Source organism: Excalfactoria chinensis, chromosome 6, assembly GCF_039878825.1.
Source record: "Excalfactoria chinensis isolate bCotChi1 chromosome 6, bCotChi1.hap2, whole genome shotgun sequence".
In the NCBI taxonomy this organism is placed as follows: Eukaryota; Metazoa; Chordata; class Aves; order Galliformes; family Phasianidae; genus Excalfactoria; species Excalfactoria chinensis.
Window position 1 is genome coordinate 27,009,454 of NC_092830.1, and position 14,434 is coordinate 27,023,887.

At 46.8% G+C, this 14,434-nt stretch overlaps 1 protein-coding gene across 8 annotated transcripts in view; it reads right to left on the reverse strand.

Annotated features, from left to right (window-relative positions):
- SH3PXD2A (SH3 and PX domains 2A) overlaps positions 1–12,246 on the reverse strand; it is a 229,776-nt gene extending 217,530 nt beyond the window's left edge. For 3 of the 8 annotated variants that reach the window (XR_011904232.1, XM_072340991.1, XM_072340990.1), the window contains exon 1: positions 11,025–11,156. Coding sequence is in view for 3 of the 8 variants with exons in the window: in XM_072340991.1 (XP_072197092.1) it covers positions 11,025–11,096 (72 nt within the window). In the remaining 5 variants the exon portion in view is untranslated. Of the gene's footprint in view, positions 1–842; positions 894–11,024; positions 11,163–12,230 lie in introns of those variants that run through there. The other 5 variants (XM_072340995.1, XM_072340992.1, XM_072340996.1 and 2 more) reach the window with 4 other exon arrangements.
- Between the last annotated feature and the right edge of the window lie 2,188 nt (positions 12,247–14,434).

A 14,434-nucleotide genomic window follows, 5' to 3' on the forward strand; every position in this document is an offset into this window, starting at 1 on the left:
AAAAAAACCACTAACAGGGTTCTCTGACAAGCCAGATTAACATCTATTGTCACTGGGGCAAGGCCAAATCTGGCTGGAAAAGGGCCAGAAGTTTGATGTCAGTGAGAGGCCCTCCAGGACGTCAGCTGAGGAGTGTTCCCATGTCATCTCAGCATTCACTGCTGCTGTACTACCTAAAGCAAGCTATCAGCCACCACCACCACCTTTGGTTTAACCCCTTCTATCACAGTATACAGTAAAAACATGTCAGCTTTTCAGCAGTAGGACGTTGACTCAAATACGTCACAGCTCATGTTAACCAGATGCAAAAAAAAAAATAATAAAGAATCAAGCAGAAGAGGATGCTGGCAGATAAAATATGTGTCCAACCAGGTCTGGACCTGTGTTAGTACTAACAAGAGTCTCTGTCCTTCTATGAATGCAAACAGCAGGCATTTCCTCATTTGATTACATAGGATGCTTTCAAGTTCCCTGATGTTCAAACTGTGGCCAATTATAAACTTGACTTCATCTCAGTCAAGGTCTCCACCATAACCCAGTCAACAGCTCTTACACACAGCAAGACAGCAGCCAGGAATTTTCAGCTCTCCACCATTAAGATCCAACTCAAGCCCAAGGTCACCTGAACACCTACATGCTAGTGTCTGTTGGCAAATGATCACTCTACACACCAGATGAGTTGAAGCCCTGATAGCTCAGCATCGCCATGTGACAACATGGTGGGAAGGGCCCCAAAATGACCTCAGCACTCAGGAAAAGCTTTGGTGTCACCTCTCCTCAGGTGCAAAGGCTACTGAAAGCACATCAGTGCTGTATCTGTTCTTCTATAGACGCTCACATACAATGTAAGTCCTTGGTGTTTGCTCACAAGGTGCTCTTCAGTCCAACACTATCACATTTAGAAGGTCAGCTAGAAGTACAGAATTAAAATATCAGGAAATAACAGCATGGAGAGACCAAAACTTCTTAGATGAAGGAGGAAAAAATGAGAGTAAAAGAGTATTCTTAAGGTCTGACCAAGACTGCAGCATCAGCTCTAACAAGACACAACGATTCACTGCAAACATCTGCTTTCTTTGGCCAAGTCCCCTTCCAGCACAAACACAGAGCAATACAGATACTAGAACAGAAGCAAAGCACATGCACACACACACAAAAAAAGAGGAGACTTGCAGTGAGACTTGCATGCCAGTACACAGTGCCTCCTCCAAATTGCTACCACTGGTCTTTATGCCAAGAAGCTGCAAGACAGAACGGTAGACTCTTCTTCCCCTGATCATAGATACTACAGTCTTCAAAGGTTGTCACCCAGGACAAATACACTTAAAATATTTTTAGTTAAAAACAACCTGTTTATAGTTAGTTACCTTTACAAATCACAGCTATCTGCACTAAAGCACGCAATGCAAGCTACGTGCCCAGCACAGAAGCAGGTGGAAAGCTGCTTCCCCAGAACAGCCCAGAGTTTTGACACAGACTGTTACAATCTCAAAGGCAGCAGCAAAATATTAAACAGAAAAATTTCTTCTTGAGCAGTAACAGCTGAAGACTCATCCATATGCCTCGAGGGAAAGCACTTTGGAGGCTGGCTACTGTTCCGGATTCCCTTGAAGTAAAAGACTGTGTTGCCTTTATAAAACACCTTCAGCTGAAGCATGAGAGGAAAACTAGATGGGATTTGGGGAAAACAAAGAACTTTTAAAGGTTGTCCCAGGCTAGCACAAAGCAAAAGACATAGGATTGCTAACTTTCAGTACATGGAAAACCAGTGTGGATGCTCCTCAGGCATTCAGGCACTTTTTATTCTTCTCTACTTCAGCCAACAGCTCTAATCTCCCATTCCTAACAAAAAGCAAGCAGTCCTCTCATTACTAGAAAGAGATAATAGTAACAAGGTTGATTCAAGGATTCCTACAGTTTCATCTGTCACCAACTGATATATATACATACGTATATATTTTTTATAAATATCAAATCCACATGCATGCACAGAGCTACCCTCCTGCTTCTGTCTGTCCTCCTTGTCCCACAGATCAGTCCCAGAGCTTGTCTTAATCCCACTTAGGAAAACACTAAAGTCCAGTCTCTCTTCCTGTGGCACTCTCAGGAGATTGGAGGAGGGAGAAGCACTGCTCTCCGTGGCCTTCTTCCAGGAAAATACTTCACATATCCTTGTTTGTTTTCAAATTCTAAGTGATTTTAATGCTGGTGAAAGCTGCTGGAGCAACAGCCCTGGGAAACTGCAGGCCTCCAGCATGAGCAGGGGCTGTGCCAGCAGCCCAACTTCTGCTGAGGACTGGGAGCCCAGCTGCCTCCTGCAGCATCTATCCCATGAGCAGATCTTCTCCCAAGAGGAAGCAGGTGTCAGTGCCAGCACCCAGGCAGTGGAAATGCTGTGAGCCCACTGACTGTGTCACAAAGCAGTCACAGACAGAGGAACAGGAGACTTAGCGTTGATTTTTGGAGTATTTTGCTTGAGGTGACAGAGTGTTCGCAGAGGAACAACACACCACACCAAAAATGCATGCCTAGGCTAAGTTATAAACAACCATTGAACAGCCTGAGCTAAGGAGTAGGAAAATCTCCCTGTGCTGAAGAAGCAATTAGAAATTCTTGTCTTCACACAGTAAGGAAGATGGAAATTCAGACACTCCCTATTGCATCAAACTCCCAATGGCACAAAGGATGACTGGATTAAGGTTTCACCTCTGCTGCTGAGTTTTCCTGATAGGGAACACAAGTACTGGCACAGACCAGGGCCTGCTCCCAGAGACTGTCCTCACATGTCACCTCAGGGCTCCAAGGGAAGAAAGAACATCCCAGAGGAACAGACCCATGGCCAACAAGCCTGCCCAGCACCCAATATGTGTTGGATAGGGCCCTGATCTATTTAGTGGCAACCAGCACACAAAATGAACTTTGAAATCCCTTCCAACCTAAGCCATCCAATGATTATATAAGTTCCTACAAAAACATTCTACCAAGTGCTGAGAACCTAGGAGCCGAACACATCACTGTATTTGGTTAATATGTTTTATGGGAAAAAAAAGAAAGCCACACCACACCAATCAAGGAAAAAAATGATAGCAAAATGCCAAAATGTAATTACTGCCAGTTAGATTTCAAATACAATATGTTGAGGACCACATGCATAGTCACGGACACTTAAAGTCTATCAAATCAATCACCGCAAACTAAAGACGATGCATTATAACAGAGAACACAGCTACGGAATTACAGCTTTACTGTGGAACACAGCACAGCCTGATCCTGTGCTAGAGCTGTCAGTGAGTACTATGCCCAAATAGGAACATACCTACCTCAGCTTTCCTAGAGCAGCATGTAAAACTGAGATGAAGACAGAGATCTGAGGATGCATACCCTGCTCACGAAAGAACGTTCCCAGTCTAGAGAGTTAATTAAACAGTGACCTCCTTGTCTGAAAAACCAGTGTGGAGTAGCTTTGCAAAAATCAATAGCTCAATGAATTCAAGAGGAGAATCTTTACAACTGTCACAAAGCTCATCCTAAGCACCACCACATTCGAGCGCTTACAGGTACTACAACAAATAGAACATCCCGCTGCTCTGCCTTCACCCTGACACAGTTTAAGGTGTACTTACACTGTCCTTCTTCCTATCTATCCTAAGCACATCCTTTGCTAAGATGTCTAACACAACCAGTAGCTTGAGTCACTGTTGTGCTGAGGACATCTCCTGCTCAGCCAGCTGATACTGCCTCAGTGCCCCCTTCTGCCTGCACCTGTGTGTCAGCACTTGGTCTGCACTGGGCAGGAAAGAAATCTTTCATGTCTGTCCATGTTCTTACTAGTGTGAAGCCATCCTTACTGTAACAAAGGCTCTTGCAAGTTTTTATATATATATATATATATACATACATACACACACACACACACATATATATGTATGTATATATATATATTTATATATATATGAAATACATGCAATAAGCATACTGTATTGGTGACATCTAGCAAACAAAACTCAGAAAGACCAACTAGATCATTAACATTCAGGTAGAAAGCAGCACAGAGAGACAGCGAGCAGGCTGAAGTCAGTAGGTTCTAATTAGGTTGTGAGATTTTCCACTTCAAAATCCTTTCCTGTGAAGAAATTCACCTGGTTTTCTTTCACCTTCCCCCCCAATCCCTCCCAAACATGGCGATGAGGTCTCTGCCTAGAAGAGTAACAGAGTAACAGAGTAACTGCAGTGTGGCTTTGCTTTTATAGCAAAGAGAAAAGGAGACACAGTATGTAAAAAAATCAGTAAATAAAATAAATTTACCAACTTCTCAGTAAAATGTTCAGTACAGCCTCTCTCTGAAGGCCTGAGCCAAGGCCCAGGGAAGTCACTGGGAGTTTTTCTGTTGACACAACTATATTCTGGTCTTGAGTGTACCTGATCAAGCAGCAGACCCCTCCAATTTCAAACACTATGCTACTGTGCAGCTGCCTGCCTTTTTCATGCAGTATTTACACAGCACGCTCCAGGCGAGAAAGTGTCACTTCTAGCTACAAGAAAGCACTCAGCTGCACAATGCCAACCAGCATAGCTGCTGTCAGCCTCTAATGATTGTGCACTCCTGCATGGCTACCAGGAACCAAGTTCCTCTGTGGAATCAGGAGCTCATTAAAAGGGCACAGCATGAAAAAGGAAAACAGAAAAAAAAAATAATAAATCTCACATTTGAAGGTCCAGCTGTTTCCTCCCAGTTGACTAAATTAGAGAGCTTGTACGTCACCTCCTGTCTCAGGTAGGGTCACATTGAATCCCTCTTCCTGTTTAACCCGTGTTAAATGGGAAATGTTGTTGGTTTTTTTTTGAGGAATACAATGGCAGAATAAGAGAGCAGTATTTTTTCTGGCTCTGTACTTTTACCAAATAAATTGCAAGATTGCTTCGATGGCCAAAGAGAAAACAAGAATACACTGCAACCATACTTCATGGGTGGCCACAGTCCAATCACTTAACCTTTCTTTGCCCCATCCTCCTAAATAGGCTACTGGCACATACCAGCCCTGCAGGGGGAGGGCAGTACATGTAAGATGCCCACAGACAGAGCTAGGCAGTGCAGAGGATCAGCCACCAGGCTGCTCTGGAAGGCAGGAAGTCTGGGCTCTGTTTCCTATTTCATCATTTGCTTTCTTCAGATGTCTGCTCATCTTGCACTTCAGACTGACTGTCTGGTCAAAGGACATGATCAGGTCCCTCAATCCCACTCCCTTTTGGCACAAAGCAGTCAAACTGGGGTAATTCTGACTACATAAGTGGGCTCCAGCACCCACCCACCCAGGGCTCTCTAGAAGCTCCTCCGTCCACACCACAGCTTGTGGTAGCTGAGACATTTTGGCCACATCTTAGGTCAAAACTTAACTGGAACACGGCTACCAGGGCAAGTCAGTAGGGGCATCTTAATCACTTTTGAAATGGAACTTGGAAGCATTGGGAGCTTTTACCCCCAGCTCACGGGCTTGCTAAAAGCTTTTCCCTGACCTTTCTTTTGGCTGCCCTCCCAGCACACTGCAGGCTCAGCCACAAGAGAGCCAATACAGACACTTGCAAGGACTTCAAGCCTCCTGCGTTATTTCATCCTGCCCTTAGCACAACAAACCAGGACAGCAACCTTGCATCTCTATTGGGTTTTAATCTATATCTAAGATTGGGAGCAGCCATTTACTTCGTGAGCCACTGAATTTAGGCATTGCTGCCTCTTAACTAAACACTACTCATCCCCTGCTCTGCCAGAAGAGAGGACTGTGAGTGCCCCTTAACTGGCTGGGCTACCTTACCATCTTCTAAAGAAGCCTGTGTTATAGAAGTAATTGCCAGGCAGGGTATGATGAAAAGCAGGTAGGTGCCTAAAGTATTTCTCAGCTACTTTGCAAACATGCCTTGAACAGCTCAAAGGACTTTGTATCTCTTGAATACTTCCTAACATAAGGCAACAAGAAAAAGACCTTCAAGAGGCAGAATCACAGACATGACATTGGGAGACTAAGAAATGCTGAGAGTGGGCAGAAAGTCAATGTTTCAAGACAGCAAATAGGAAGAAAAAATGGTTATAACACTGACCTCATAAAACAAAGGTGCCTGAAAAACTGAAAAACAACAGGATTCAATCTCTGATGTTAAAGATAACCTCATTTTTTACAAGCAGTGCTTCCATCAACAAGTAGTTACAGTGATAATAGAGAGATGCTCACTGGGTGCTACTAAGTGCAGGCAGCTTTGGACTGAAAAGGTCTGATTTCCGCCTCCTGCTGCCTCCACTTACTAGGAGAACAACTTTGTCCAGACTTATTTAGAAGTGACTCTTTATTTTCTCAATATATTTTATCAGACATTAAAAGCAAAAATAATTGTGTAGCCTGCAAGGTCATAAGATTTGCATCTGAAACATGCAGAGTAACAGAATTCATCCATGCAGACATAAATCTACCCCCAGCAGGACGGTGGCATGTTTGATCCTGAGTGGCTTTTTCTCCCAAGCTCTCCTAGGCTCTGCACACAGAAGATCACAGACATTTTTGATATAACCCTTAGACCTGTTATGAGGAATGATGAAGTCACAAAGGAAACAAGCAATGCTCCGGTTTCCTCCCAGCACCTCAAACAACAATACTAGAAATGGTAATCATTCACACCACTGAGTCAAGATGGATCATTGGCCCTTGGAGGAAAACCACACAGTGTTTCCAGTCAGGGGAAAAGGAAGGGCAGAAAGATAGATCACAAGTCCTCAGTAGATGCTCCATCTGCTCACAGAACACTGCCTTCTGCTTCACATCAGGTCCCTCACAACGCTGCCCCTGTGGGCCATGATCTGTAGTTCACATGAGCTCCAGGTAAGCCATGTTCTCTTCATTCCAGAAGAGATCTGGCTCACAGTGACCCAATGCAGGGGGAAATCCAGCTCTTTCTGCTATGGAGCCATGAAGGGTTAATACAAAAATCCTAGCAGTCCATAACACATCTGGATCTTCCTCATCAGCACTAGTTGTCACATAACCAGTGGCCTGCATTGAAGATAGATGAAGCCAAGGAAAAGTCTGAGCCACTCCTGAGTGTAAGCAGTCAGCAGGAACAAACAAGACATAGGGAAGAGTCAGACCCTAACAGCACATGTTTTTCCTTCAGACTTCACTGACATTTTACAACAGACCACTTGTGACAAGTGCACACATGCTTTCCTGGGAGCAGCACTGAAGCCCAATGCAGCAGAATACATCCCTTTACAGCTCAGCAATGCCCACGGAATTTAGTATCCCCATCCATACAGCAGGACACCTATCAGAGCCCATCATGAGCCATTCAGAAGTGGCATTAGGAAATAATTACACTGCTGAGAATGGGGACTACACGCAGTCAAATGCAGATGACTAAAATCAGCAATGCACCTCACTCCTTTGACTGGAAAGAGACAACGAGGCTACTTCTAAAGCAAGAGCATTGTTTCTTGGTTTTTTCTTAAGCCTTCCCTCTATGCTTTACAAACCTGAAAAACACACAAAGCCCAGCTGCAAGAGGAGAAGAGCAGTGTTGAAAGAGGAAATCCGTGCTGATGAACATATCCCTGCCCTCGGAAAAACACAGGCACACTTAGGGACCTCAGAACTGACCTCAGACATATAAATGTCTAGTGAGACACACACATCAGTAACTACTCAGGCCTTTGGGGAAGAGCAAATTGTTGGGAAGGGTAGGGGCAAATTCTATTCGCTTGCCTTCTAATGAACATTACCATTACCCAGATGCTGTGAAAATGTGAACAGGTGAAGGTGTTAAGCTGTTCTCACTTTGCTGAGTGCAGGATCAAGCACATCTGCTAGGCAGAACCTCCCTGCAGGACGCCCTAAGGAGGCAGACAGGTGGGTAACTGGTAAGCTCACTGTCTGGAGATAACCTGGAAGCAGAGGGGAGATCACGTCTTCTTTAAGCTTTTCTATGAATGGTTTAAGGAGGGAAGAATCAACAGTGGATCTTTTTAAAGAAGCCATTGTTGTTTTGGGAACACTGCATTTTTAATTCAGATTATAAACTAGTGAAGCAACCCCACAGACAGACTGAACTTCTGCAACTGAGAGAAGAGACTTTTAGATTGTTTGCAGTGTAACAAGGGACAGGAAAGGGATTTGGATTTTGTTACCAGCTATTTTTTTGCTTTAGAATGTCCAAGTGACATAATCAGCCATTCACAAATGTCCTAATTAACACAGCTTCAGCACAGCATAGCTCAGCCAATGGATGACCCCTGCGGCACCAAGGGTCCTTCCAGCAGACCCAGACTTGATCTTCCTGACATTGTTCTTGTAAAAGCAAAAGGGGGAAGCACAGAGATTTAGCATTTTTACAGTATTACCATCAAGTGCAAATTAATTTTTAAAGGTCCACTGGTACAGAGGATAGGAAATGAATTCAGAAAACCAAAAGTTCTAAAGAGCAGCAGTGGCTTATATAGGCATACTCCATACAGGAGACATACAATTTATTCATCTAGCCCTCTTAATCCTTCCACATGCTGCCATCCAGGGCCACCAGCTGAGCACGTATCTTTGTGCTCCTCCATTGCTGACAAGAATGCAGAGGGAAGCATGGCAGACTCCTTCCCCAGCAGTGATTTCCTATGGGTGTGAGTGGCTGGGTTCATATCAAATAGCGCTGGATCTAAGATTTTAATCTCTTCCCATGCACAGGGCCCTACAAATCTTCCAGCAAGGTTAATCTCTTTAGAAGTTTCACACAGAGGGACCACAGCAAAGGATATACAAAGCCACCTTCTTGTTTTATTTCTTGAGTCACAGCCACAAAAGCTGTGCTATCAAGATAGACACCTGCTCCAGGGCATGATTCCCTCTAGGCTGAGCATGCAGGGGCTTACATGCCACTCACATTTAGCCCTCTCCATATGCCCTCAATGCCTAAAAACACAGGTTTTTCATCTCTCCGGGATCCAGCATGGCCCTGAGAGATCACAATTAAAAGGAAAGGAGTTCAAGCTAAAAATGCCTGAAATACCGACATCACCTTCCACCAGAGAAACACATCATTCATCTGATGCCAAATGCTTCACGTGGCCTTAAGGCACACAATGAAAGTGCTTAGGGATGTTGGAAGCAAAAGGGCTTTCTGATATTACAGAACCAAAATACAGCAAAGAGCACCAAGCTTTGCACTGTCCAAAGTATACACAGGCAATGGACAGAATCCCAAGCCACATTTATGTTCATTTTGGAAGAAAATAGTGGTTTCGTGCTGAAAAAGCACAGAACCAAACCAGTAGTGACCAATGGATTGGATCCAGGGAGTTAAATTCTTTGACAGTCTGAGTTCACCCTGAGTGAAGTACTCCAGCCAAAGCCAGATGAACGGCTGCAGTACATTCATCTGCAGCAAACTGCAATCTAGGAAACAAAGCAGCTGCCAAGACTCTTGGACCTATGGGTTAATTCATTCATCTCAAGTAAAGAGATTCACAAGGACATGGATAATTTTTAATTGAATTATTCCAGAGCATGTTCATGAAACAAGATTCATTGTGCTGAATGCTGTTCAGCCAGAGACCACGGGTTACTCAGATGAAAGGCAGATACGACACCATTTACACAATAAACCATTTAATTTGCCTTTTTTTTTCTCTTTTGGTCAAGAATTGAACAGCCAAGAACATGGAAACGTAGAGAAAAAGACAACATTAGACATAAATCCCTTTTCTCCGGTTATTTTCCAACAGAGAAGAAATCAACTTTCATTTCTCCTAGTGCTTGGGAAGGTATTGTTCCCAGCCCTTTTGTCTAACTTGCTGCTTGACAGTCATACATCTCTACAGAGGCTTCGCAGCCTCTGATGCCAAATCACAGACACCTTTCAGGTGAGATAACAGACTGCAGTGGCGTCAGCCACAGCTCAGTGACAATCTGCAAAAGCAGCCTTTCCAGCCTGGAAAGCAGTAAATGAGCAGCAGACTGAAGACACTGGTCCAGCTGGCACACTGGGAGCAGACCTGGAGCTCCCACTCTTATGAATGGGGCACAAGATGTTTAATTGTAAAGCTGTAGCTCTGACGTGCCGTGCATCTGCAGATCAGCATCCCTCAGCAACATAGTGCCCTCTAGCCTTGACCTGGGTTGCAGCTTAAGCCTTAGAGGAAAACGCTCAGTGATGTGAAATAGTAATACAAAACTTTACATCCAGCGTTATCTTTCATGCAACCCATACAAATGCCCACCAGTTCAAAGGAATCCGGCAGACACGCAGCGCCAGGAAACACAGCACGCTCAGAGCTGTTTCACACCGCAGGCAGCAGCACCCCTCGGGCTTTTCCTTACCAAAGCGGGATGATTTACCTCCTGTACACAGAAAATCCAACCTTCTGTGTATTTAAACACAGGATGTATTTTGAGAAGAAACTTCAAGGACCACGCACAGCTAAAACCCAGAAGAACCAGAGTCAGGGAACGAAGACAAGATGTATTTTCTAACCATAGGCAAAATCTGCTCCTCGGTTTGCCGTGACCTCCCGCAGGCAAAACCACCTCATGACACCCCGCAGCCGGGAAGGTCGTCAGAAATCCGCCTGCTGCTGCCCTGTTAGCAGCAAGGTGCGAAAAGAGGAAGGCAGCGGAGATGAAAGGGAACCCGAACGCTGAGTCTGCTTTGAGGACCGTGCAAACCTCCTCTCCGTCCCTCGGAAAAAGTCTGCGTGCAACTTCAAGGGAGAGGAAACGGGCAAAGCCCGCTCAGCACCGGCTGGCTGACCTCGCAGCCGCAGAGATCGCAGCGCTCCCCGCTGCCACGCTGGGACGAAGACAAGCCGGGGAGCTGCGAAACGCGTCCCGCCCCGCGGCGCACAAGAAGGCCAAGTTCTGCGGTTCACCTTCCGAAGGGAAGAGAACTCGCCAAGGGCAACAGCCCCGCCGGGTCCCGGCAGCGCACCGCGCTGCTCCGCTCCCGCCGCACACGTGCATCTCCCGCCCGCAAGAGCACCGGGCCCCGCCGCCACTCACGTAGTGCTTCGAGGGGTTCCTTCTCTTCTCCACGTCCACCACGTTGGCGTCCAACACGCTGTAGGACAGCATCTTCGCGCACCCCGCGGCTCCCTCCCGGCGCTGGCAGCACCCTCCGCCGCGCTGCCCGCCGCGGCGATGCCGGCCGGCGCGGCGGGCGGGAGCGAGGGAGGACGCCCCGCTGCCGGCTCCGCCCCGTCCGCGGCGGCGGCTCTCCCCACTCCCGGAGGCGGCCCGGCTCCGCGTCCGCGCCCTGCCCGCAGCCTGCGGCTGAACGGCGGCGAGAGGGAAGGGGCCGACCCCGCCTCGAGGCGGCCCCGGGGAGAAGGGGCGCGAGGGGAGCGCGAGCCACCGCCCCCGTGTGGCGGGGGGCGCGGCCTGCCCTGAGATGGCGGTCCCTCGCGCCCAGCCGGCGGGCCCCGCTGTGTCCCGGAGCCGTCCGCGAGCCGTTGCCTAAGGCTGAGGAGGGCTGGGGCGGAGCGGGGTGCTCGGGACCCTCAGCCGCTGCAACAAGGGGCCGAAATTCGGCTGGCCGAGATCACGGCAGCAAGCCGAGTCCTCAGCACAGCGGTGCCCCGGGGAGGGTGGGCTGCACAGGGAGCGGAGCTGGAGGAACGCTGTGCAAACTATCCGCCAGGTGGGCTGCTGGTGATAGACCTACTTCAGCTCTTTCTACACAGCTGTGAAAGGAGCCTCATCTCTCCCTGATCGCACTTCAAGGAGAGCTAGCGCCAGAAATTTCATATGCTTCACAAGTCATCGTTACTTTGTGTGTGATTAGTCTGGAAGTTTTTATCATGGAAAAGAGGGCTCGGGTGCAATCTCCCAGCCAGCAGCTCGCTTCATGAAGAGACATTCACCAAACTAACTAACTGAAGTCTCCAAAATCTCCTTTTCCTCCAGATTTCCCAGCAGGCTCCCACAGCACTGCTTACACCTGCAGACCTGCAAGCCTAGCAGGGCAGAAAGACCCCAGCTCCTAGCAAAAGGATATTCCCTATTAACAGGGAAAGAACAGTCAGCTTCAGCGGGGTTTCATCACACACGCTATAAGTGTATTTTCAGAATCACAGCTTTCGTGCTGCTGCAATACAACAGAAAGCACAGCAATGACATCTTAGCAGCAAGGCCTTCGGCTGCAGTAAGTGAAAATATGCTCAAAAGCAACAACTATAGACACAGAAACAAAGGAAAGAATCTACTTACCTTTGGAAGACCTCAGGTATGCAGGGAACCAACAAAATCCTCTTGCTTCCAACTGCCAGCCCTTAAATAAGGTCTGGGAAGGGTCGGATCCTGGCTCCACCGCTTGCAGTCACTCAGGGGCATTGCTTGCACCTGTTGCTTGCACCTGCGCTCCCCCGGGTTGGTCCTGCCCTCCCACCAGGTGCCCAATCAGTGCCTCATGGCTCAGTATTTTCACTGCAGCTGTGTTATTAGCTCTCCGACATCCCCTGCAAAGCATGCACTGAAATCACAAAGCCACCAACAACTGAGCTTGAAGGCTGATGTCTGCAAGTGAGAAGTTGGTAGCTGGTTGCCACTGGCAGCTTCAGAAGTGGACACAAAATAAAATGGGAGCAAGGCCATAGCACAGCTACCTGCTGCATTACTCTGTCCTTCCAGCACACAGCAGGAGATGCTCTGACCTGGCCTCCTCCTCCTACCACACACAGTTCACCAGAACTAGAGAGCTGACAGAAGATGCTCACATCCTGGCACCCCATGCTGAGATGCATGCTAACACTAGATTGCCTTCTGGTAACCGGGTGGCCAGCAGAGGGGGAGACCTTCTCACCTTTGCCATCACTTTTTCCCTTCAGTGCACTCCCTGCCCTGCTCTTCTTCGAAGGACATCCCACCTCTAATCTGCTTGCATGACACAAGGCAGTAGAGCAATTATTTATATTAGAAACCTTTACTGTTTAGACTGGCCAAGAAGTCCCCGGTGTGCAGAGCAAACAAAGAAAATTCTTCCCTGCAAATGTAAATATTCAAATAACCCATTGATAAAAATATGCTCAGCATGGCCGGTCTTTGGGGTCTTGGATGCCTCTTTCCCGTGAGCCATTATCAATATACATTACACATTCCATCCTCTGCTATCACTCTGTCCAGAAAAGAATAAAGGGCTTCCCACATCGTTTTAAACACTCAGGGTTTGTTTTAAATCAGCTTTCAAAACATTTCATTGTGAGGGAAAAAAGAAAACATACATCACTCTCCAAACACTTTGCCTCTCTCTCATCATCTCTTTTACTCTCTCTCATCTGCTTTCGCAAGGAGCTGCTATTTTCAGTCAAACTAATGGGCTTGAAGGTTCGTGCCCCCTTGGTGACAACCCTGTACTTTCACATCATCTGGTTCACTGTTCACCTTCTTTCTGCTCAAGGCAGTTTAATTGTTCACTGCTCCACCCAATCTTCTCCAGCTGCAAAGCCTGCCCAGCCCTTGTGTATACACAAGCTCCTCGTCTCCTCCATCTGCTGTTCTTACTCTCATTGTCACCTTCTGCTCTCCTTGTTTGTTTGCTGCAGACATCCATTTCCATAGGAAAAAATGTATGTTGCTCGGGGCATGGATTGTTCTTTTAAAACATGTACAACGCCCAGCCTAGTGGGAGTCTGATCCTGCACCACTGCAGGACTGGCAGAAAATAACTGAAACCACTTATTATGCTGCGGGCTTCAGAAAATCTGCTCCTCTCTTCAGCAGCAGCAGTTGGGAAAAGGGAGCTGACAGCACCTGCACAGCCCTTCTGCTGGAGAGGAGGGCTTGGGCTGCACTGGGACTCAAGGAGAGGAAAGCAGCAAGGAGGGCAGAGCACAGCAGGCTCCTTGGGCTTCACACATTGAAGAGCCCGCTGTACTCGAGTGGGACCATGAAAGCGCAGACTAAGGCACTGCAGTTTAGTAGCAAAATTACTAACTCTAGAAGTTCTAATCTTAAGTCGCCTAGAATTCATATTCCTTTAAGTCTGTTACTGAATTCCTGTCATGACAAAGAACATCACTGTTATTAACAATAAGTTTAATATGTATATTCATATCAACAGCTGATTTAATAGTTCACCTTTACAGACTCGTGATCCAGTAAAATCCACCTGAGGAGCAGGATGGAGGATTCAGACTTCTGAAGAGCAATTTGAAAAGCTGCAAAGGAGCTTGCTTTCTTTTTCTTTCTTGACCAAACAGGTAACCACATCAGCCTCTCAGATGCAATACAGCTTCAACCCAGCAACCACCATTTTATTCTAATTCCACAAAAGCTGATGTGACAGCAATGTGCATGTGATGGTCTCAGAGCTGTAGCATGACTCGTATTTTCATATTGCAAGAGGACTTGGTCATGCTGGCTGATTTCTGCAAATAAGCATTTGAGTTGTAAATTGAGAACACTTGGATCATAAA